General features: G+C 37.9%; 1 protein-coding gene across 2 annotated transcripts; it reads left to right on the top strand.

Moving 5' to 3' along the window:
• Positions 1-9978: 9978 nt before the first annotated feature.
• LOC123510838 lies at positions 9979-26381 on the top strand. 2 transcript variants are annotated; one of them, XR_006676618.1, is made up of 4 exons: positions 9979-10304; positions 16062-16222; positions 23853-23982; positions 24188-26381. XR_006676618.1 is itself a non-coding variant. In XM_045266276.1 (3 exons), the coding sequence occupies exons 1-3, from the start codon at positions 16217-16219 to the stop codon at positions 24361-24363; spliced, it is 312 nt and encodes a 103-aa protein (XP_045122211.1). In that variant the 5' UTR covers positions 16062-16216; the 3' UTR covers positions 24364-26381. The 2 variants fall into 2 exon arrangements, 1 of the variants encoding a protein (XP_045122211.1); XM_045266276.1 differs by lacking the exon at positions 9979-10304.
• Positions 26382-26607: the final 226 nt, after the last annotated feature.

Genomic DNA, 26607 nt, shown 5'->3' with positions numbered 1-26607 from the left:
TTCAGCTGAATGTTGCTTTGTGTTCTTAATGTTAATGTCACCACGATTACTTCCAATAATCTACAGTTGCTTTCTCTAATCTTTTACTTCCAGACTTCATTGGCATTAAAAAGAAAAAAAAGGCAACACAGTAAACAGGCAAAACTAATTGTCGAGGTTTACAGACTCACGTATCCTTCCAACAAACCATGTATCGCACGTATCGTTTCAATATTGTGACCATAGAAACATCAATCCCTCTATCTCTGAGTAGCAGCAGCAACAGCATTGGGCTCACCTGAGTGCCGGCATCTTGGCGATCAGGAAGGCGTACACAGTCACGTCCCCCTTGACTGGATACCTGTGGGTCTTGTCCAGCTCCATAAGGAGTGATCGGCCGACGGCTTCATTGAGTTTGGCGATCTCGTCCGTCCCGCGCAAGCCCGGCCGATCTAAGGGGTGAGAGAAAGGAAATACTCGCTATTAGACACCAAGTAATGCCACTAAAGCTACGAAGGAGCAAGTCTGGCTGGTAACTGGCTTGTCCACCCACCCACCCCTCACCGAGACAGGACACACCAAGGGGCGTGAGACTGGACGATGCGGACCAGCTCGTGCTGCCCACCCTTCCCCCATGGAAACTTCCCACCACCACCTTCAACATCAACTGGCTTCAGGGGAAGAAGGCTGTGGTTACCGAGGTGGAGCTCCAACACCACTTCCGAGCCCTCGTCGCTGGCCTCCCTCCATCCCTACATCTCTACACAGACGGCTCCAAGACAGGTGAATGTGTGGGTGCAAGTGTATGGTCGTGTGAATGTGCCCTCAGGTTCCGGCTGCCTACCCATACATCGGTTTTTTCTGCTGAAATTTTTGCTATTGACAAAGCCATAGATTATGCTTTAAATTCAATTCATAATTCAATTGTCATTTTTCGGACTCTATGTCAGCCCTTCAGGCAATAGAGTCCGGCCGCACGGATACAAATGAAATCCAGGGCAACATCATTAATAAGCTGAATTCATGTCATAAATCCTTCTCACTGGTTTGGGTGCCTGGACATTCCAATATACGCGGGAATGAACAGTCTGACATGCTAGCTCGGTCTGCTGCTGAGCTCGAGGGAGCGTGGAACCTCCGTCGGGATCTGCAGTCATGTCTCTCAGTTGTTAAATCATCAGCAAAACTCCTGTGGCAGAGTCACTGGGACAACCTCCACCTCCACACCACCAAACCTATCCTGGGCGAGTGGGCCTCCTCCAATCGCCCCACAAGGCGGGAGGAGGTGGTCCTCGCACGCCTCAGGATGGGCTGCACCCTCCCCACCCACATGCTCCCCTACATAGCCAACGCCTTCCCACCACAGTGTTCCAGCTGTAATGTCACTCTCTGTCGAGCACATCCTGCTTCACTGTGTGCGTTATCGTGAGGAGAGGCGGCCCTTGGCGGCGTATTGCCGGGGTCGCGGCCTCCCGCTAACGCAAACCACCCTCCTGGGTGATGAACACCCGGATGTGGTCGATAGACTGATGATTTACCTGACTGAGGCCAATTTAATCAGAGAGTTGTGATTTATGTGTATATATTATGTTATTTATTCTATATATTTATGTAAATAAAAGTATGAAAGTGTGTATGTTTCCAATTTTGCGTGATCTAATGTGAATGTTTTCCCTTCATGTATATATGCAATACGTAGTGATACTACGTAGCCACCCTGTGTGATTGTGATTTGTCCCTCCCTCCCCCATGCCCTGACAAAGGACAATAGTTTTGAGATAGGTATAGGATCCCTGTGTGAATGAAGCGTGCATGAGAATATGTGAAGTCACTTAATGTTAAGAATTAAAAAAAAAAAAAAAAAAAAAAAAAAAAAAAAAAAATAAATAAATAAATGAAGCCATTAAAAAATATATGCTTTATTCTAAAACAAATATTTAAAAAAATGTAAAAAAATAAATAAATGGCCTAATACCCAAGACAGGGTGATGGCCATTATTAAATATATATATATATAAAAAAAAAGGGACACACACACACGTGGCATCAACGAGGCACACTCATCACACACTCACGCCAACAGGGATGCAAAGAGTATGTAGTGGCAAATGAAAATACTGTTGAAAAAAGATAACACACTAATGGAAATCAAATAAAAAATCAGTGACATCAACAAACAAAAACAGCAACAACTACTTTATTATTGGCACTGAGCTCAACCGTAAGTGAGTGAGTGATGCAAAACAATGAAGCAAAACTGATCATATGCTTTTCATCTCTTTATGTCTACTCAGGCCAGAACACTGATGCTGTTAGTCACACACTGAGCACACACCCAGGCGCTAGAGAACCAGGGAGTACCAAGAAGACTACTGGTGAAGGAAGGCAGGAAGAAAGGTGGTCGTCAGAAGTCGTCACTCCAGTCTCACCCCGCTTCGCTTGGTCATAATCTCAAAAAAATGGAGTGAGTGAAGGGTACTGAAGGAGCGAGGCGGGGAGAGTGGAGTAGCGACGAGGTTATTGAGGGTTAGTAACACAGGAACAATGGTAGCGAGGATTAGTCAAGCTTAAGGAGGCACGGAGGAAGTAAAAAAATAAAAAAAAAGTGGAAATCAAAGACACCATACAACAAATAAATACAATTCCTCTAGTCACTGTGTCGGGCCCTAGAAGCTTGTGGACTGGAGACAACACAAGCTGGATAGTGAGTGATTCATTGCTTTCCTTCTATGTATCAAATAGCGTTTACGTATCACAGGTCACATCAAGGACGTATGAAGGCTTATCATTTCATCTACAGCAAAACAAAACAAGCCACTCAAGAGTTTGTCCTGTGTAACATTGGAAATAATGAGGACACACAAATAAATGAATGATGAGTCGAAGTGTTGCGGGGTGAGATGGCCGCCCTGGCTGGCTGTGTGGCGGTGTGAGGGTCGCGGGGGGTGCAAGGGCGTGGCACAGAGGGAGGGGAAAGGTGTGGCACTCCCGGGCACTCACACCTGGCCCCCAAAGCGGCACTGTGCCAAAAGTGTCTTCTTTCACCTGAGTCACGGAAGATACGCCGCTACTCCTTACGAGAAAGTATGTCATTTAAAAGAAATGAATAGAAAAATCATCTTTAGAGTATATCAATATTATTATTATTATTATTATTATTATTATTATTATTATTATTATTATTATTATTATTATTATTATTATCATTATTATCATCATCATTATTACTGCTACTATTTACATGAATCGAGGCATAAATTGAAAGGAAACGGAGGAGCGGGTGTGAGCGACGCAGGGAAGTGTTCGTTTGTTACACAACAGGCAGCTTTGTAGGGCGCGGGGAAAAAAAAGAAAAGAAAGTTAAATACAGTCTGTAGATGAAGCCACACGAGGGAAGGGACGCTCTGTGGGGAACACTGACACACTAACCAAGCTTTACCGAGGCCGGGGAAATGAAAAAGAACGCACAAACGAGCACGCCTTGAAGCAGAAACAGGCCTCGTGGGAAAAAAATAAGTAAAAGGTAAACACGTAATAATGAATTAATACCATGATCTTGAGGAAGTCATTCTGTCACCTCGGTGGTTTTGCCAGAATGTCAAGGAAAATTTATATTGTGAGTATCAAAGTCAAGAGTTCTTTCCGCGAGTCATTTGATGAACAATGATGGAAAAAAGTTCCTCCCGCGTGACCGTGAGTGACGCGCCCCGCTGCCTGTCACGTGACGACTCGCGATGCCTTGGTGGAGTTTTTGATCCGGTGGCGCCGTGTTGTGCAGGGATGTTAACAGTACGATAATTATCGTATTTGTACGACAAAATGGCTGTTTGTACGATGTACGATACATAGGTGAGAATCGTACACCAATATACGATAAATGAGTGGCAAAGTATTTTTTCTTTTTTTTTATTTGAAATAAGGTGATGGAATAATTGTGTAAAGATAAAAAATATCGATGTCAACATTTCAGAGAGAGATTTGGGGGCGGGGAAGGGAGGGAAGGAAGAAGGAGAGGGACGTTGTCAGTCACAGTCAGTGTCAACTGTCAAGTGACAAAATTATCTTTTAATCTTGACTCTTAGAGTGGGTATGGTGAAGGGCGAGTTTTCCTTCTCCTTTCATATGTTCCATTTGACGTATAACGGTATGAAAAAACAAAACACCCTCATTATGTGGCAATAATGGGAAACAATAAATAAAGAAAGAAATAATAACGGTTTTAGATTTCCAGTGTAGGTTGTGTTGCGGAGAGTGATGGACTGACAGTTGACTGATAAATTGACCCCTTGGAGATACATGCACATTGACATGGTATGTAGCGTAGCCTAAGCTTTTATCAATATATATATATATATATATATATATATATATATATATATATATATATATATATATATATATATATATATATATATATATATATATATATATATATATATATATATATATATATATATATATATATATATATATATATATATAGAGAGAGAGAGAGAGAGAGAGAGAGAGAGAGAGACTAGTATTTATCTGTATAGTTATTTCGAAATGTAGCTACGAGTATTTCTTTATATATATATATATATATATATATATATATATATATATATATATATATATATATATATATATATATATATATATATATATATATATATATGTGTGTGTGTGTGTGTGTGTGTGTGTGTGTGTGTGTGTGTGTGTATTTACCTAGTTGTATTTACCTAGTTGTAGTTTTACAGGGCCTGGGCTTTATGCTCGTGTGGTCCCGTCTCCATATCTACACTTATCCAATTTTTCTTTAAAACTATGTACACTCTTTGCTGATACCACTTCCTCACTCAAACTGTTCCAAGTCTCAACACATCTTTGCGGGAAACTAAATTTTTAACATCTCTCAGACATCGTCCCTTCCTTAGTTTCTTACTATGCGATCTTGTGCTTCTAAAGTCATATTCTTCTCTCAGGATCAGTTTCTCATTATCCACTTCATCCATTCCGTTAATCAATTTATAAACTTGTATCAGATCCCTCTCTCTTCTCTGCTCCAAGGTTGGTAGATCCATTGCCTTTAGTCTCTCCTCATATGCCATCCCTTTAAATTCTGGAACCATTCTTGTAGCCATTTTTTGTAGTCTCTCTAATTTTCTTATGTGTTTCTTTTTATGGGGAGTCCACACAACTCCTGCATATTCCAATCTAGGTCTTATTTTAGTACTTATCAATTTCTTCATCATTTCCTTGTCCATATAGTGAAATGCTACTCCAATATTCCTTAGCAAATTATACATCTCTCTGAAAATTCTATCAATATGGCTAACCGGTTGATTATTTTCTTCCATTGTCACTCCCAAGTCCTTTTCCTTTTTTACTTTTTCTAGTTCTACTCCATCTCCCATCTTATAGATTCCCACTGGTCGTCTTTCACTTTTTCCCATTTCCATGACATGGCTTTTGTCCACATTGAATTCCATCTCCCATTTTTTGCTCCATTTCCAGATCTTGTTTAAGTCTTCCTGTAGTATTTCACAATCCTCTTTTGTTTAATGACTCTGCACAGTTTCGCATCGTCCGCAAACAGATTTATGTAGCTGTTCACTCTCTCTGGCATGTCATTTATATATACGAGAAAAAGTATTGGTGCCAATACTGACCCCTGTGGCACTCCGCTGTCTACTGTTCTCCACTTGGACTTCATATCTTTAACTATCATCCTTATTTCTCTCCCCCTTAAGTAATTCTTCATCCATCTCAATGTGCTTCCTTTTAAGCCACCCTTCTCCTCTAACTTCCATAGTAATCTTTCATGTGGCACTTTATCAAAAGCCTTTTTTAGATCTAAATAAATACAGTCAATCCATCCCTCTCTCTCTTGTACTTTATCAACTATTCTAGAGTAGAAACTCAATAAATTTGTCACACATGACCGACCTTTTCTAAAACCAAATTGGCTATTTGATAATATTTTGTTGTCTTCAAGAAACTCGATCCATTGCTTCTTTATTACTTTTTCACACATCTTGCATATTACACTAGTTAGTGATACCGGCCTGTAATTTAAAGGTTCTTCCTTCCTTCCGCTCTTATATATGGGAACCACCTCAGCTCTTTTCCACTCCACTGGCACTGTTCCATTTTCTATTGAGCATTTTATGATGTTGTAGATTGGACTTGCTAGTTCTTCCCTACATTCCTTCAGTATTCTGCCTGAGACTTCATCCGGTCCCATTGCCTTTTCCTCATCCAATTCCGTCATCAACTTTTTTATTTCAAGCTTGGTTACTTTAATCTCTTTCATATAGACAGTCTCTCTATTACCCTGTGGTCTTTCAAATTTGGATTCCTTAGTAAAGACCTCATGAAATTTACTATTTAACAGTTCTGCCATACTTTTGGGTCTTCCACCATTCCGTTCTCTCCTTTTAACCTTTCTATTGTTTCTTTTTGTCTTATTTTTCCATTTATGAATCTGTAGAACAATTTTGGTTGTTCCTTACATTTTTCGACAATGTCCTTTTCATAGTTCTTTTCTTCTTCCTTTCTCACCTTAGCATATTCATTTCTTGCTGTTTTGAAGTTTTCCTTATTTTCTGGATTTCTGTTTCTTCTCCACCTTTTCCATGCTCCATCTCGTTTCTCCTTTGCCCTAGCACACCTTGCATTAAACCAATCTTTCTTTCCTTCTTCTTTAGGTCTATATTTCGGAACATATTCCCTGACCCCAGTTTTGTATATTTCCAAAAATAAGTTATATTTCTCTTGAACCGTTAATGAGTTTTCCATCTCCTCCCAGTTTACGTTTTTAAAATAGTTCTTGAGATTCTCAATATCAGCCTTTCTGTAATTTAATCGGTCTCCTTTGTATGATTCATCTCTATCTTCCTTTCCTTCTTCTATATCCATCTCTAATATTACATGGTCACTCTTTCCCAATGGGCACTTGTATCTTATATCATCGTTAACTGGTATATCCCTTGTAAAAACTAGGTCTAATCTTGCCGGCTCGTCGTTTCCTCTGAATCTTGTGTTTTCCTTTACTCTTTGGACCATCAAATTATCTATCATTAGGTTCAGGAATCTATCTCCCAGGCATCTTCCCCCATACCACTTTCATAATTTTCCCAGTCTACCTCCTTACAGTTGAAATCTCCTATCAATATCACTTTTCTCCTTTCCTTAATGATTCTTGTAAGACTCCTTATTGTGTCATCTATCATGTCTCTATATTCTTGGTTAGTCCATGAGTTTGTTTTTGGTGGCACATATGTTCCAGTGATTTTAACTCCTTTTGTTAATATGCATCTTAACATACAGTATTTCTGATTTTCCTTCCCCAAACCCCACTTGATTTACCACTATCTCCTTCCTTAACATCATCATGACTCCTCCTCCTCCTTTACCCACTCTCTCTCCTCCATATATTATACCTTTTATCTATGTCTATTTTTATTGCCTCATTTAACTTTGTTTCCACCAGGCATACAATATCTGGTTCTTCTTTCTTTATGTAATCTCTTAATTCTAATTTACTAGATAAAATCCCATCTATGTTTGTATACATCATTTTTAATCTCTTGTTCTTATCATTTTTAGTTAAACTTTCTCCATTCTTTTCTCTTCTTTCTCTTTTATATACCATTTCCTTATCCTGTCTCCTATAATTCTCCAAAAAAATGCCTTCTTCTCCTCCTCTGACCTTTCATTATTTTTTCTCTTGCTTCTGCCACCAGTTCATTGTGTCTCTTCCTTTCCTCCTCGTTTCTATTTTTATATATATATATATATATATATATATATATATATATATATATATATATATATATATATATATATATATATATCTTTGCAACCTTCTGTTTCTCTGAGTTTCGTTTTTCTATATAGTACTTCTTCTGCTGCTGCTTGTGATTTTAGTAATATCTTAATTGGTCTCACTGTTCCTTCTTGATATGGTCCCATTCTATGGATTTCTTCTACTTCCTCTTCTAAGTTCTGTCTATCCTCGTCATTCAGATGTTTTAGTAGGTCTTTTACTGATTTCATTTCGTCTTTTTCCCTTCTTGGTCTATATTTAACATTTTTTTCTTTCAGTCCAAAAATAATTACACTCTTCTTTTTTTCCGCAATTTCTCTTACTAAATTTTCTTTTTTCTTGAGGACTCCTATCATTTTGCTTGTCATATTTTCATCTCTTTCTTTTAACTGTTCTTGAAATACTTCTTGAAATGATTCCTTGTCTTTCTTATCTTGGATTCTCCATGCTTGTGTGTGTGTGTGTGTGTGTGTGTGTGTGTGTGTGTGTGTGTGTGTGTGTGTGTGTGTGTGTGTGTGTGTGTGTGTGTGCTTGTTTATCTGTTTTATGTACTAGGACACGCACACACGGCCCAATAGCTCAGTGGTAGTGCATTGGCTCCACAAACTAGAGGACCTGGGTTCGATTCCCCAGTCAGGCGGCAATCATTTGGATGTGTCTTCTCTCACGTGTAGCTCCTGTTCACCTAGCAGTGAGTAGTTGCGGAATGGAAGTCGAGGAGTTTTCACCTTGCTGTCTCGGTGTGTGGTGTGTGCGGTGAGGGTGACTGCATGTGGTCTCAGATTGGGAATAACGAGCTCTAAGCTTATTTCGTAGGGTAACGTCGGGCTGTTTAACAGAGGCCCCAGCAAATCAAGAGATGAATTATATATATATATATATATATATATATATATATATATATATATATATATATATATATATATATATATATATATATATATATATATATATATATATATATATATATATATATATATATATATATATATATATATATATATATATATATATATATATATATATATATATATATATATATATATATATATATATATATATATATATATATATATATATATATATATATATATATATATATATATAGAGAGAGAGAGAGAGAGAGAGAGAGAGAGAGAGAGAGAGAGAGAGAGAGAGAGAGAGACTTCAATTCTAGGTAGCTAGTATGTGTAATTGTGTATTCTAGCAAAATTCATAAACTATTTGAATTTTTGGTAACCATGGTTTCTGAAATTTCAGGGTCGGGCGAGATGTCAGCAACAACTCCTATTATTTTTCCTTTGGGTGTACGATAATATTAGGCAAAATACGATAATTCTGGTGGTTCGATACGACAATGTGGGCTAGAAAAGTTAACATCACTGGTGTTGTGGCGCTGGCGGCTGCCCGACCCAGTACACCCTTGGCCTCGCGCCGGAAAGGACACATGATGCGGGAGGGGGCGCTTGTGGGGGCCAGTAAAGCAATGCACAGACCGCACTGGTTTACTGTAGGGCAAGTAATGTGAAACAAGTGAATAAATAAACAAATAATAGTAAGTTATCTTGATTTGGGTGAGTCATGTAAGTGACATGTGACTTGTGTGTTTGCCCTGTTCATTTTCAGTTTAGTTGAGATCAAATTTTTCATTCTCGACTATTCCTGTCTTTAGCAATACAATAACTTAACTGCAATTATTGTTTTCTTCAACATTACCTTTCATAGTGTGTGTGTGTGTGTGTGTTTTGCCAATGGTTAGATGTACACTTTTCTGTTCTGATCTAGTGAGCCCTTCAACACTTCTACCCATGATATCAAGCAGACAATTAGCGTATGCTGTAAATAATTCTGCAAACCCAAAGAATTACTAAAATTATAAGAAAATGTCAAGTGCATTGAAAAAGAAACCTTGCATTTGTTTATCTACTGTTATTGGCAATTCTCATTATATATATTCCGAATTTCAATGCATATGTGATCTGGGGCCATGAGGTATTCCAACCACGTCAATCATTACTATAGTCTCTATTCTAAAGTGGCTCGCGGGTTGTCAGATCTTGAGGAAAACCGTGAGTTACCCTTGTAATAAGTGCGTTGATAACAGAAAACAAGCATCATTCACATCAAATCAATAACGTTATCAATAAGCTACAATATGTTTTAAATCCAGGAGGCATTTTAGAGCAGACAAACTATTGCACTGTGATCGCCCCTCTGAATCAAGGCGCCAAAAACTGTGCGCTGTGCAGTGACTTAATACGCCACACAGTATAGTTCCCGTACCGTGTCATCTCTGTCAGCCTTACTTGATACTGTATTGGGTAATTCTGAAAAATAATTGAATCAACCTGAGAGAGAGAGAGAGAGAGAGAGAGAGAGAGAGTTTCCCTGTCATTAACTGTCAGGTAGCCATTGAACCAGACCCCGTAAAGATGACGGTGTGTTCCTGCCTCATCATGTTTTCCGCCTTTCTCGTCGTCTCAGCCGTTATGCAGCCCCCTGACTCGCCACACAGGTAAATGAGAGACTAATTACTTGTCAAGCTCCTCAAGTAACAGGTGTCATGACGGATACAAGGCAGGAAGTTAGGGAAAGATGAGATTGTTCCCGCCAACTGTGTTTACATCTCGTCACTTAGTTTGGCGTATGTTTCCTCTTGGTGTTACACTGAGCTCTACCTTGTTATATGAGGGAAAAACTGGCCAAAGGCAACATAAAGGTCCACTTTGTTGCCAGTCCTAGATAGTTAGCCCCTCATCCCTGGCCCGCCTGCCCCCAAAAAAGGGTAAGTGTCTTGAAATCTTCCTAAATGAAGTCAAGTAGGTAAATGTTTAGTATGTGCCCTTGTCAGCTGCGCATGACACCGTTGACACGCTGCTTGTTGTGGCGGTACTCACACTAATTGCTACCTACTAGCTACTGTACACTTGCTGCTTCAAGTCTAGCAAGTTCTCTCTCTCTCTCTCTCTCTCTCTCTCTCTCTCTCTCTCTCTCTCTCTCTCTCTCTCTCTCTCTCTCTCTCTCTCTCTCTCCACACAATGGGCTATTACTGACTCCTATTGATGCTTTTGGAAATGAACACATCAAATCAAAATACTAGACCAAATTTTGCATTTGCTCAGAAGGTCTAAGGAGACTAATGGCCATATTTGGTAAACAAAGGATGTCTTGTCAATATTTGCCACAAGATAGCAAGAGATGCAACATTTTAGCAGTGAGAAAGAGGCTGAAGACAGAGTGTGATTGAGTGCGTGAAAGAGAGTGTTGAGGTGGGATTGGGTGAGTTTGTTGTGTGTGAGATGTGTGGGCATGACAGGAAGGTCGTTGACTTTTCTGAGTGTATGGTGTGTAGGCTCAAGAGCGAGAATTTAGTTCTTTCTCTTGAGCACCGAGAATTGCGAGAGGAAATGAGAAAGCTAAGTGAGGGCGACAGGGTGGCTTGGCCCTCTGTCGGGAAGAGCAGAGTGGGGAAGAGGGAGCAGGCGAGCCAGACTGGGAAAGATAGTAGTCAGGATGGGCAGAGATGGCAGGTTGCGAGGGAAAGGAAAGTGGAGGCAGTTAGGGAGGATAGGACTAAACCTGTTGAGTGTGAAAATAGGTTCAGTTTGTTGGAGGGGGAGGGGGAGAGTGAGAGTGGAGTGAATGAGGTGGTTGTGGTAGTGAAAGGAAAGAGAAGGGGGTAGAGGAGAGGAGGAGGACGGTTGTGCTTAGCACACCTTAGGTGTGTGTGGTGGGTGACTCTCAGGTTAGGTACTTAGATAGCACTTTCTGTGGGAAAGACAGGGATAGGAGGACGAATGTGTGTATGGCTGGTGCAGGTGTGAAGGCAGTGAGTGAGGAGGTGCAGAAGAGAGTTGGGGGGATGGAGAGGGAGGGTGTAGTAGTTTTGCACGTAGGTGGGAACGATGTCAGAGCAGGTGGGTCGGAGGAGTTAGTGGCAAGATTTCGGGAAATGTTAGGCAAAATAAGGGAGAGTGGTAGGAGGTGTGTAGTGTCAGGAATCTTGCCTCGTCTGTATGTTAGCAGGGAATGGTTGTCTAGGGTCATTGGTGTGAATGATTGGGTAAAAGGGATGTGTAAGGATGTGGGTGTCAGCTTTGTGGATGTATGGGATAGGTTCTATGGGCAAAGGGATTTGTATGCTAGGGATGGTGTGCATCTGAGTAGGAAGGGTGTGGATGTCTGGAGGGGGGAGTTGGGATAGAGTGTAGGGGGTGAGGTAGCAAATGCATTCCAGAAGAAAGATGTTAGACATAAATTAGATAGGATAAACAGAGATAGTGAAAAGATTAGGAAAGATTTCCAGGTGCAAATAGGAGAGAATAAGATTAGGATTCCAAATAAGGAGACAGCATCTAGGAAGGTAGCAGGACTTAAATGTTTTTATGTAAGTGCCAGGAGTCTTAGGAACAAGAAGGACGAGTTATCTAGTTATATAGTTGAGGAGGACTTAGATGTTGTATGTGTCACAGAGGCATGGGTAAATGAGGAAAAGTTTAGGGAAAATAGGAAAGAATATGAAGTAGATGGACACATTATGTATTTACACCAGAGAATTGGTAGGATAGGTGGAGGAGTAGTTATTTATGTAAAAAAAATCCTTCATTTCCAGTCAGGTTAATGGTATTAAGGTAGATAACAGAGTAGAGTCCTTATGGCTGGATGTTAGAGTAAACAAAAGTAAGGTTATTAGAGTAGGAGCTTTTTATAGACCACCTAACCAGTCAGCAGATGTAGACAACCCTATGGTAGATGAGATAAATAGGGGGTGTACTAGTCAGACAATTATCTTAGGGGATTTTAATCTTAAGTCAGTAAACTGGGAGAGGATGGTAGGAGATGCTAATGAAAATAAGTTTATGGAAAGTTTTCAGGATAACTATTTAGTGCAGATGGTAGATAAACCTACTAGGGGGAGGAAGGTTTTAGACATAGTACTAACAAATATTGAGCATTGTTTAAAGGAAGTTGAGGTAGGAGAGACTTTAGCAAACAGTGACCATCATATAATTAGATTTATCATTAATTCCAGTAGGGATAATATAGTGAATAAGACTAGAGTCCCAAACTATCAGAAAGGCAATCATGGTAGGTTACGTCAGTTATTAGGAGAGGTAAACTGGGAAGATAGTTTTGGAAATAAAACTGCACAGGAGATGTGGGATATTTCTAAGGTTGTAGTAAATGGCATAGTGATGCAGTGTATCTCTTACAAAGATATAAGGCAGAGAAACAGGAAGCCATTATGGTGGACTCACGAGATAGGTAGACAGATCAGAGAGAAGAAGAGGGCATACAGAGAGTTGCAGAAAAGTGGGGAAGATGTAGATTTGATTAGGTACAGACAGGTCAGGGATGATTTGAGTAAGGTTATAAAAAAGTAAAAGGCAGGCAGAGATAAAACTAGCTAGAGCTGGGAGTAAAGATCCCAAAAAATTATATAGTTATTACAAGGCCAGTGATAAAAGAAATAAGGATAGGATTGGACCATTCAGAAAAGATAGTGTTGTAGTGGATCAAAATGAAGACATAGTAGAATTATTGAATGAACAATTTTCTTCAGTATTTACTAGGGAAAGAATAGGAAATCCTGTTACAAACAGTGCGACGAGTAGTTTAAGAGCTTTAGAAAATATTGATATAAAACCGGGAATTATTAGGAAATTTATTCTTGAACTAGACGATAGGAAAGCTAGTGGTCCTGATGAGCTACATGCCAGAGCACTTAGGGAGGGTGTAGACAGTATTTCTGAAGCACTTAAGTTAATCTTTGAAAGATCACTTAGGTTTGCTGAGATACCTCAGGACTGGAAGTTAGCTAATGTTACACCAATATTTAAAAAAGGTAGGAAGGATGATGCGAATAATTATAGACCGATCAGTTTAACTAGTATAGTATGTAAGATACTAGAGAAAATCATTAAGGGTAGTATTTGGGAGCATTTAAATGAGAATAGATTAATTAGAGATACCCAACATGGCTTTAGATCAGGGAGGTCCTGTCTTACAAATTTGCTCGATTTCTTAGAATATATTACCAAGGAGTTAGATGATGGAAATAGCATAGATGTTATATATCTAGATTTTAGCAAGGCGTTTGATAAGGTACCGCATTGGAGGCTAGTGTACTAATTGAGACTACATGGGATAGGGGGTAGGTTAGTTGATTGGATTAGTGAATGGCTTTCTGATAGGAAACAGAGAGTAGTATTAAATGGGGCAATGTCTGAGTGGAAGGAAGTGGTTAGTGGGGTACCCCAAGGATCAGTGCTAGGACCTCTTCTTTTCTTGGTGTACATTAACGATTTAGATATAGGAATTAGTAGCAAAGTATCAAAGTTTGCAGATGATAATAAGATAGCATGTGCAGTACAGGGTGAAAAGGACAATTACAGAATACAACGAGACCTGGACAGGCTGATAGCATGGGCAGACAAGTGGCAGATGGAGTTTTATTCTAAAAAGTGTCAGGTTATTTATGCATTTAGGTAAAGACAACACAAACTTTAACTATGAGATGGAGGGATGTTGGCTAGAGGCAATAGAGGAGGGAAAGGATTTAGGAGTAGTGATAGACAGGACTGTGAAATTTTCAAAGCAATGTTTAGAAGCAAGGAATAGGGCAAATAGGATCCTGGGTTTTATAAATAGAAATGTTAGTTATAAAAGTAAGGAAGTGGTGCGTAGCTTATATAATTCCTATGTTAGGCCCCATTTAGAGTATTGCATACAGGCCTGGTTACCCCATTATAGGCAGGATATCAGCATGTTAGAAGCAGTTCAGAGAAGAGCAACTAGGATGATACCAGCATTAAAGCGCCTGGAGTATAGAAACAGATTAAAGGAATTAAACATGTTTTCATTCGAGAGGAGATGTATAAGAGGGGATATGATAGAGTTATTTATTTAAAATGTTCTCGGATACAAACTACATAGATGTGAGATCTTTCTTTACCTTAGAGGAGGAAGTAGGACTAGAAATCATGGCAGGGAGATTAGAAAGCAAGGCTGCAGGTTAGAGATAAGAAAATATTTCTTTAGTCATAGGGTGGTAGACTTCTGGAATTCATTGCCAGAGAGGGTTGTAAATAGCACTAGTTTGACAATGTTTAAAAACAGATTAGATAACCACTTAAATTTATTAGATTTATAATTATGTATAGCCCTGCATGATAGTTTTTATAAGAAATTGACTATAGTTAAACAAGACATGATCATGGGCCCATGTATGGGGATCACAGATTGTAGAGGAATTCGCTGCAGGACTTAGCCCTGTTAATGGGCCAAATATTTAGAATTAATATATAATGTATTGTATACTTGTAAGTGTATCTTTAAGTACCGATGACGAGGTCGCTGTGCGACTGATACAGGATAACCTAGATGGGCCCTGGTGGCCCTTTGTTATCCTATTATTTATGTTATGTTATATGTTATGACAGTCAATCAAAGGAGAGAAGTTGATAAGATGAAAAGCTTTTGATTCCACCTAATCTAATAAAACGGTGAGTGCAACCACCCTATACATGTGAAGAATACTCTATACATGAGCAGATAAGACAGATAAGAGACCCTTGTACAGAGTTAGCAGTCAGGAGTGTGAGAAAAACTTGTGAAGGAGCCTCAGAATACCTAACTTCATAGAAGCTGTTTTAGCAAGAGATGAGATGTAAAGCTTCCAGTTTAGATTACAAGAAAAGGACAGACCAACCATGAATGATAAACTAAGCTATCGTTCATCTCCCCCTGAAGATAAACTAGCCTAATATCTTGTAGCCTAATCTAACCTAACTCCCCGTAAGGTAATTGTACTGTGAATATCTGCTCTGTTATTTTTCTTGTTATCAGGACACTCTCCAACACAAGATGCCAACAAACTATTATTATTATTATTATTATTATTATTATTATTATTATTATTATTATTATTATTATTATTATTATTACTATTAACTAATGGAACAATAAAAGAGGTCACACAAGGTACCTGTCATGACCTTACCTATTCTTGCTACCACTGCCTCTAAATTTCACCTGTTTTTATCCTAGATTTGTTCTTATTATTTCCTTCTTTATTACCATTTGACACCAGAATATTGCAAAATTAGCAAAAGTAGAAGATTCAAGGAAAAATATAAGCTGTGATAATTTTTTTTTCTCTCTCTCTCTCTCTCTCTCTCTCTCTCTCTCTCTCTCTCTCTCTCTCTCTCTCTCTCTCTCTCTCTCTCTCTCTCTCTCTCTCTCTCTCTCTCTCTCTCTCTCTCTCTCTCAGGGACATTAAGTTACAATCATGAAGTTTGTGGTGGAGCCTGTGAGCAAGGATTGAGGATGGCTAGGCAGGCTGGGTGGTCTCCACAGCCAGCCTGATAGTATCCACACCACTCCACTCTTCCTATTTCCACCAAGGGAGGCAGTGCACCACATCTCATGCTGGTAAGGTCGTGTGTGTGTGTATTTACCTAGTTGTAGTTTTACAGGGCCTGGGCTTTATGCTCGTGTGGCCCCGTCTCCATATCTACACCTATCCAATCTTACTTTAAAAGTATGCACACTCGTTGCAGACACTACTTCTTCATTTAAACTGTTTCACGTCTCAATACATCTTTGCGGGAAACTATATTTTTTAACATCTCTCAGACATCTTCCTTTTCTCAGCTTTTTACTATGCGATCTTGTGCTTCGGATGTCATATTCTTCTCTCAGGATCAGTTTCTCATTATCCACTTGGTCCATTCCGTTGATCAATTTATGAACTTGTATCAGGTCTCCTCTCTCCCTTCTTTGTTCCTTTAGTCTCTCCTCATATGTCATCCCTTCAAATTCTGGAATCATCCTTGTAGCCATTTTTTGTAGTCTCTCCAATTTCCTTATGTGTTTCTTTTTATGAGGGGTCCACACTACTCCTGCATATTCCAATTTGGGTCTTATTATAGTACTTATCAATTTCATCATTTCTTTGTCCATGTAGTGAAATGCTATTCCAATATTCCTTAGCAAATTATATGTTTCTCTAAAAATTTTATCAATATGGCTTACTGGTTGATTGTTTTCTTCCATCGTCACTCCTAAGTTCTTTTCCTTTTTAACTTTCTCCAGTTCTACTCCATCTCCCATCTTATAGATTCCCACAGGTCGTCTTTCACTCTTTCCCATTTCCATGACATGGCTTTTGTTCACATTGAATTCCATTTCCCACTTTTTACTCCATTCCCAGATCTTAATTAGGTCTTCTTGCAGTATTTCACAATCCTCTTTTTGCTTTATAACTCTGCACAGTTTCGTATCATCTGCAAACAAATTTATGTAGCTGTTCACTCCTTCTGGCATGTCGTTAATATAAATGAGGAAAAGTATTGGTGCCAATACTGACCCCTGTGGCACTACGCTTTCTACTGTTCTCCACTTGGACTTCATATCTTTAACTACTGTCCTTATTTCTCTCACACTAAAAATAATCTTCTATCCATCTCAATGTGCTTCCTTTTAAGCCACCCTTCTCCTCTAACTTCCATAGTAATCTTGCATGTGGCACTTTGTCAAACGCCTTTTTTAAATCCAAATAAATACAGTCAACCCATCCCTCTCTCTCTTGTACTCTATCAACTATTCTAGAATAGAAACTCAATGAATTAGTTACACACGACCGTCTTTTCTAAAACCAAATTGGCTATTTGATATCAATTTGTTGTCTTCAAGGAACTCAATCCATTGTTTCTTTATTATTCTTTCACACATCTTGCATATTACACTAGTTAGTGATACCAGTCTGTAATTTAAAGGTTCTTCCTTCCTTCTGCTCTTGTATATGGGAACCACCTCAGCTCTTTTCCATTCTACTGGTACTGTTCCATTTTCTATTGAGCATTTTATGATGTTGTATATAGGACTTGCTAGTTCTTCCCTACATTCTTTCAGTATTTTGCCTGCCTGAGACTTCATCTGGTCCCATTGCCTTCTCTTCATCCAGTTCCTTCATTAACTCTTTTATTTCAAGCTTGGTTACTTTAATCTCTTTCATATAGATTGTCTCTCCATTACCCTGTGGCCTCTCAAATTTGGATTCCTTAGTAAAGGTCGCGGGGGTGCAAGGGCGTGGCACAGAGGGAGGGAAAGGTGTGGCACTCCCGGGCACTCACACCTGGCCCCCAAAGCGGCACTGTGCCAAAAGTGTCTTCTTTCACCTGAGTCACGGAAGATACGCCGCTACTCCTTACGAGAAAGTATGTCATTTAAAAGAAATGAATAGAAAAATCATCTTTAGAGTATATCAATATTATTATTATTATTATTATTATTATTATTATTATTATTATTATTGTTATTATTATTATTATTATTATCATTATTATCATCATCATTATTACTGCTACTATTTACATGAATCGAGGCATAAATTGAAAGGAAACGGAGGAGCGGGTGTGAGCGACGCAGGGAAGTGTTCGTTTGTTACACAACAGGCAGCTTTGTAGGGCGCGGGGAAAAAAAAGAAAAGAAAGTTAAATACAGTCTGTAGATGAAGCCACACGAGGGAAGGGACGCTCTGTGGGGAACACTGACACACTAACCAAGCTTTACCGAGGCCGGGGAAATGAAAAAGAACGCACAAACGAGCACGCCTTGAAGCAGAAACAGGCCTCGTGGGAAAAAAATAAGTAAAAGGTAAACACGTAATAATGAATTAATACCATGATCTTGAGGAAGTCATTCTGTCACCTCGGTGGTTTTGCCAGAATGTCAAGGAAAATTTATATTGTGAGTATCAAAGTCAAGAGTTCTTTCCGCGAGTCATTTGATGAACAATGATGGAAAAAAGTTCCTCCCGCGTGACCGTGGTGACGCGCCCCGCTGCCTGTCACGTGACGACTCGCGATGCCTTGGTGGAGTTTTTGATCCGGTGGCGCCGTGTTGTGCAGGGATGTTAACAGTACGATAATTATCGTATTTGTACGACAAAATGGCTGTTTGTACGATGTACGATACATAGGTGAGAATCGTACACCAATATACGATAAATGAGTGGCAAAGTATTTTTTCTTTTTTTTTTATTTGAAATAAGGTGATGGAATAATTGTGTAAAGATAAAAAATATCGATGTCAACATTTCAGAGAGAGATTTGGGGGCGGGGAAGGGAGGGAAGGAAGAAGGAGAGGGACGTTGTCAGTCACAGTCAGTGTCAACTGTCAAGTGACAAAATTATCTTTTAATCTTGACTCTTAGAGTGGGTATGGTGAAGGGCGAGTTTTCCTTCTCCTTTCATATGTTCCATTTGACGTATAACGGTATGAAAAAACAAAACACCCTCATTATGTGGCAATAATGGGAAACAATAAATAAAGAAAGAAATAATAACGGTTTTAGATTTCCAGTGTAGGTTGTGTTGCGGAGAGTGATGGACTGACAGTTGACTGATAAATTGACCCCTTGGAGATACATGCACATTGACATGGTATGTAGCGTAGCCTAAGCTTTTATCAATATAGTTTTCATATATATATATATATATATATATATATATATATATATATATATATATATATATATATATATATATATATATATATATATATATATATATATATATATATATATATATGAGAGAGAGAGAGAGAGAGAGAGAGAGAGAGAGAGAGAGAGACTAGTATTTATCTGTATAGTTATTTCGAAATGTAGCTACGAGTATTTCTTTATATATATATATATATATATATATATATATATATATATATATATATATATATATATATATATATATATATATGTGTGTGTGTGTGTGTGTGTGTGTGTGTGTGTGTGTGTGTGTGTGTGTGTGTGTATTTACCTAGTTGTATTTACCTAGTTGTAGTTTTACAGGGCCTGGGCTTTATGCTCGTGTGGTCCCGTCTCCATATCTACACTTATCCAATCTTACTTTAAAAGTATGCACACTCGTTGCAGACACTACTTCTTCACTTAAACTGTTCCACGTCTCAATACATCTTTGCGGGAAACTATATTTTTTAACATCTCTCAGACATCTTCCCTTTCTCAGTTTTTTACTATGCGATCTTGTGCTTCTAATGTCATTCTTCTCTCAGGATCAGTTTCTCATTATCCACTTGGTCCATTCCGTTGATCAATTTATAAACTTGTATCAGGTCTCCTCTCTCTTCTTCCAAGGTTGGTAGATCCATTGCCTTTAGTCTCTCCTCATATGTCATCCCTTCAAATTCTGGAACCATTCTTGTAGCCATTTTTTGTAGTCTCTCCAATTTCCTTATGTGTTTCTTTTTATGAGGGGTCCACACTACTCCTGCATATTCCAATCTGGGTCTTATTATAGTACTTATCAATTTCATCATTTCTTTGTCCATGTAGTGAAATGCTATTCCAATATTCCTTAGCAAATTATATGTTTCTCTAAAAATTTTATCAATATGGCTTACTGGTTGATTGTTTTCTTCCATCGTCACTCCTAAGTTCTTTTCCTTTTTAACTTTCTCCAGTTCTACTCCATCTCCCATCTTATAGATTCCCACAGGTCGTCTTTCACTCTTTCCCATTTCCATGACATGGCTTTTGTTCACATTGAATTCCATTTCCCACTTTTTACTCCATTCCCAGATCTTAATTAGGTCTTCTTGCAGTATTTCACAATCCTCTTTTTGCTTTATAACTCTGCACAGTTTCGTATCATCTGCAAACAAATTTATGTAGCTGTTCACTCCTTCTGGCATGTCGTTAATATAAATGAGGAAAAGTATTGGTGCCAATACTGACCCCTGTGGCACTACGCTTTCTACTGTTCTCCACTTGGACTTCATATCTTTAACTACTGTCCTTATTTCTCTCACACTAAAAATAATCTTCTATCCATCTCAATGTGCTTCCTTTTAAGCCACCCTTCTCCTCTAACTTCCATAGTAATCTTGCATGTGGCACTTTGTCAAACGCCTTTTTTAAATCCAAATAAATACAGTCAACCCATCCCTCTCTCTCTTGTACTCTATCAACTATTCTAGAATAGAAACTCAATGAATTAGTTACACACGACCGTCTTTTTCTAAAACCAAATTGGCTATTTGATATCAATTTGTTGTCTTCAAGGAACTCAATCCATTGTTTCTTTATTATTCTTTCACACATCTTGCATATTACACTAGTTAGTGATACCAGTCTGTAATTTAAAGGTTCTTCCTTCCTTCTGCTCTTGTATATGGGAACCACCTCAGCTCTTTTCCATTCTACTGGTACTGTTCCATTTTCTATTGAGCATTTTATGATGTTGTATATAGGACTTGCTAGTTCTTCCCTACATTCTTTCAGTATTTTGCCTGCCTGAGACTTCATCTGGTCCCATTGCCTTCTCTTCATCCAGTTCCTTCATTAACTCTTTTATTTCAAGCTTGGTTACTTTAATCTCTTTCATATAGATTGTCTCTCCATTACCCTGTGGCCTCTCAAATTTGGATTCCTTAGTAAAAACCTCCTGGAATTTATTATTTAATAGTTCTGCCATACTTTTTGGGTCTTCCACCATCCCGTTCTCTCCTTTTAACCTTTCTATTGTTTCTCTTTGCCAAATTTTTCCATTTATGAATCTATAGAACAATTTTGGTTGCTCCTTACATTTTTCGACAATGTCCTTTTCGAAGTTCTTTTCCTCTTCCTTCCTCACCTTAACATATTCATTTCTCACTGCCTTGAAGTTTTCCTTATTTGCTGGAGTTTTCCTTATTTTTCTATTTCTCCTCCACCTTTTCCATGCTCCATCTCTTTTCTCCTTTGCCCTAGCACACCTTGCATTAAACCAATCTTTCTTTCCTTCTTCTTGAGGTCTATATTTTGGGACATATTCCCTGACTCCTGTTTTGTATATTTCCAAAAATAAGTTATATTTCTCTTGCATCATCTCTGAGTTTTCCATCTCCTCCCAGTTTACGTTTTAAAATAGTTCTTGAGATTCTCAATATCAGCCTTTCTGTAATTTAATCGGTCTCCTTTGTATGAATCGCCTCTATCTTCCTTTCCCTCTTCTATATCTATTTCTAATATTACATGGTCACTCTTTCCCAATGGGCACTTATATCTTATATCATCATTCATTTGTATACCCCTTGTAAAAACTAGGTCCAATCTTGCCGGCTCGTCGTTTCCTCTGAATCTTGTGCATTCCTTTACTCTCTGGTCCATCATATTGTCTATCATTAGGTTCAAGAATCTTTCTCCCAGGCTTCTTCCCCATACCACTTTCATAATTTTCCCAGTCCACTTCTTTACAGTTGAAATCTCCTACTAATATAACTTTTTTCCTTTAACAATTGTCGTTAGACTCCTTATTGTGTCATCTATCATGTCTTTATATTCTTGATTGATCCATGAATTTGTTTTTTGGTGGCACATATGTTACAATGATTGTTAACTCTTTTTTATTAATATGCATCTTAACATACAATACTTCTGCTTTTCCTTCCCACATTCCACTTGGTTTATCACTATCTCCTTCCTTAACATAATCATGACTCCTCCTCCTCCTTTACCCACTCTGTCTCTTCTCCATACATTATACCTATTATCCAAATCTATTATGATTGCCTCATTTAGTTTTGTTTCAGCCAGGCATACAATATCTGGATTTTCTTTATTTATGTAATCTCTTAATTCTAGTTTACTTCATAAAACCCCGTCTATGTTCGTATACATCATTTTTAGTCTTTTGCCTTTATAATTTTTAGTTAAACTTGTTCCATTTTTTTCTCTTCCTTCACGGTTATATACCATTTCCTTATCCTGTCTCCTAGAATTCTCCAAAAATGCCTTCTTTTCTTCTTCTGACCTTTCATTATTCTTTTCCTTACTGCTGCTGCCAGTTCATTGTATCTCTTCCTTTCTTCCTCATTTCTATTTTTCTTTATATAGATACCCTTGCAGCCTTCTGTTTCTCTAAGTTTTGTTGTTCTATATAATATTTCTTCTGTTGCTGCTTGTGATTTTAGTAGTATTTTAATTGGTCTCGTCTTTCCTTCTTGATATGGTCTCATTCTGTTTATTTCTTCTACTTCCTCTTCCAAGTTCTGCCTATCTTCGTCGTTTAGATTCTTCAGTAGGTCTTTGACTGATTTCATTTCTTCTTTTTCTCTTTTTGGCCTATATTTTATATTTTTTTCTTTTATTCCAAATACGACTGCACTCTTCTTTTTTTTTGCAATTTCTCTAACTAGATTTTCTTTTGTCTTGAGGACTCCTATCATTTTGTTTGTCATATTTTCTTCTTTTTCTTTAAGTTGTTCTTGAATCACCTCCTGAAAATCAGCCTTATCTTTCTTATCTTGGACTCTCCATGCTTGTACTTCTTTTTTAATCACGTTCTGTACTCTTTCCTCTTCCTTGTTCACTAGATCATTCAGCTTCTCTTTTTCTTTCTCGGCTTTACCGAGTCCTTCTTCCATCTGCTTTTTGTTGTTAGCTACTTCCTTTTTTAGTTCTTCGTTTTCCGCTCTTAGCCTAGCTTCGTTTTCTTCCACTTTTTTTTTTATCCTTTCTCTCAGTTTTATAAACTCTTTTTCTTGTTCTTCATTCATTCTCTTTCATTTCCATATTCTCCTTTATCAATTTATCTAGTTTATGTTCAATATTTAACCCATATTCTCCTTTATCAATTTATCTAGTTTATGTTCAATATTTAACACTCTTTTAAGTAGTGAAGTATTCGTCGTATTGAAGCCTTCGAATACACACGCGTGCGCTCGTGTGTGTGTGTGTGTGTGTGTGTGTGTGTGTGTGTGCAGTGAAATAGTTCATGAAATTTTGTAATGAAGGAAATATGCAAGATGTACAGACTTTGTGTCTGTGAAAGATGAGTGTGATCAATCTGTGTGTTATTGATTTCTTTGTGGAGGCATCTCTGTTTGAGGAGGAAGGAAAGATGAGTGGCTGACTTGTATTTATTTGTTAGGCATTGGTGAGTGCAGTTTGTGTGTGTTTGTGAGTGGTGGTGCTTGTATGTGTAAGGAGGGATGAATGCCTGAGTTGCACGTGTTCCCTGGGTGTTGGTGAGTGCAGTAAGGGTTTGTGTTTCCCCGACAGGACGTGCTGCATTGGTGGAGTGACGTTGAGGGAAGCCCTCTTTGTATCCCCGCCCAGCTCCTTATTGAACACATGAAGGTGCTCCAGAGTTTCAAGAAGGGAGTGGCACACACACTTTGCTGCACTCCAAGTAAGGCAAACAAGTTGTGAAGTAGTAGTTATTTTGACATTGTTGCAAATAGTGTAACTTTGCTTGGCTGGGTTTTGATATACCTTCCTGTACCATAAATGTGATTACAAGTGAACAGTTTTAATAATTTCAGATTGATAAGATGACATGAAGGTAAATGATTGCTAAACATTAACTTTTGTTGACTCCTTTCTTTTTGTTGCAGGCTTTTGGAGGTCCACCGGCACACTGCACACTGTTTTCATAAATGTGTGTGCAGAGTGCAAGACAGAGAGGGGCAAGGATGGAGGATGCATCAACATTCACAGCATCATACTTTCTTTTTTGCGGAAAGTAGTTCACACAGTTTTGACTGAAAGATTATGTCATCATTCATATTGACAGATTTCATGACTTAACATTGTGCATCAAATCACTTCATTACATGTCAGCGTATATTTAGCTACAAGGAGTAATTGTTTATGAAATTTGCAATGTATAAAATTGACTTATAAGAGATCTTGCATTATGAAGATTTGTTTAAAGGGCTTTCTTTATTAGCATGATCTAGTTGCATCATTCTTAACAGTCCACATTTTACAGACATGAACCATTGTCCATTGCACTTCCTGTAGGTGGAATTTCAGTTAACACTGCAAGTTGTGTGTGTGTGTAGCTTTGTGGCAAGTGTGCCAGTCATTCCTTGATGTCACTGTCTTTCATGTAGGGAAAAAATGTGTGTAATTAGGTCTACATACATTTTTGAATAAGAAGACTGTTTAGATAGTAAGCTTGTCACCTTTCTAGAGCTTTGCTGTCACTGTTCTGTGCAGGATTTCAGGGGCCATATTCTACAAACTGTCATAACTAATGACATGATCGCATTGAGACAAAATAGTGCATTTTAGACACAAGTCCCTCTATGACAGGCTCTAACCTTTAGACTTGTGCCAAGTGCCAAGACAGGGTTCACCTTTTTGTAGTGCTCCCAACTGCTGCCTTAAAACTCTTGTCAACATGGTGGGAAACTTGGCTGTATGTACCATAGTATGATTCCTGACAGTTTTTATTATTGATTAATGACAAATATTCTTAATGATGACTAACTAGTTTCCCCAAATTCAAACTAACTTTGCCCTGCATGGTCTGCATGTGTCATGTGTAATCTTCTCCTGTTTGTCATGTTTCTTTTGTTTGGATACAGTCTAACTATTCCCAAAGTAGTAATATATCAAAATTATTTAAATTGTAGAAAATCATGTCAAGGAGTTATTTCTTTATATATAAAGTTGACAAGTGATGAGCCCAAAGACCAACAGTGGGGTGACAGTCAGGCATTCAGGGAGACCTGAGGCCAACTGTGTAGAATGCGGCCTCAGTATGATGGATGGTCTGTGTTTTTATATTTGTGGTGACAATATAGTGTTACAAGGGACACCATGCTGTTTTGAGAGCAATGCCATTGTGAAATGCTTTAGAAACCATTTTACAAAGTTGATAGTTTCTCTTAGACCTTTCCAATAAAAATGGTCTCAAGATATTTTTATAACTAGTAGCTACTAACAAGACTTATGTAATGAAATGCTCTCAAAATACTATTATGTTCTTATATTCATTTTCTTGTTATATTAGACAAATATATATGGATGGCAAAGATAGGTGGAATATATGGATGGCAAAGATAGGTGGAATGAGGTAGACCTGTTCATACATGGACTGCTGGCATGTATGTGCAGGCCTCTTGGTCTGTATTGCAACTTTCGACGTTTTGTTTCTCTAATACTTTTGAAATAATTGTGTAAGTGGAAAATATTTCCAGAGTAATGAAGTACTTGAAAAAAATTTCTAATGTTGAATGTTGGATAAAGTTGAATGTTGGATAAATTATTGTAAGTCAAAGTTCTGCTATTCCTTTTCTAAGTTAAGTACTTGAAAAAAATGTCTTAAGTTGAATGTTGGATAAATTATTGTAAGTCAAAGTTCTGCTATTCCTTTTCTAAGTTGAAAATTTTTGTAGAGTTTTCACAGATTTTGCATAGAAATATGTTGATTGTAAAAGTTTATTCTTGTGTTTCTCGTGTTGATTATATAATATTCTCATGTTGATTGTAAAATTTATTCTAAGTTGAAAATTTTGGTAGAGTTTTCAGGTTTCTGTGCACAAAAATGTTTCTCGTGTTTGTAAAATTTTTTTCTGTCCACAAAAATGTTTCTTGTAAAAATTTTTTCTAAAATTTTTTTCTAAGTTGAAAATTTTTGGAGAGTTTTCAGATTTCTTTGCACAAAAATGTTCTTGTGTTGATTATATAATATTCTCATGTTGATTGTAAAAATTTATTCTAAGTTGAAAATTTTTGTAGAGTTTTCAGGTTTCTGTGCACAAAAATGTTGATTGTTGAATAAAAGTTTAGGAAGGGAGACTCTTCATTGTATTTTTAACCCAAATACACACGTGCGTTTTCTCCGGAGACTCTTCGGAGTATTTATGACTTAGCACAGTTTTTTGGGGCATTTTGGGGCAGGTTTTAGGGTTTTTCAGTTTTGGGGCATTTTGGCCAGGAATTTTTCTGGCCATTTTGGGAATTTTTGGGCAGTTTTAGAGTTTTGCACAGTTTTAATGGTTTTCACTATCTATTTTTAGGGCTA

The sequence above is a fragment of the Portunus trituberculatus genome, chromosome 30 (genome assembly GCF_017591435.1).
Source record: "Portunus trituberculatus isolate SZX2019 chromosome 30, ASM1759143v1, whole genome shotgun sequence".
NCBI lineage: Eukaryota > Metazoa > Arthropoda > Malacostraca > Decapoda > Portunidae > Portunus > Portunus trituberculatus.
The sequence above is the reverse complement of the archived record's forward strand: the minus strand, read 5'-3'. Positions and strand labels throughout refer to the sequence as shown.

What these genes read in the sequence shown, in the direction of transcription:
- LOC123510838 (XM_045266276.1), top strand. An exon ending in CACACTTTGCTGCACTCCAA is followed by an intron (nt 23,983 to 24,187) that starts GTAAGGCAAACA and finishes TTTTTGTTGCAG; the next exon opens with GCTTTTGGAGGTCCACCGGC.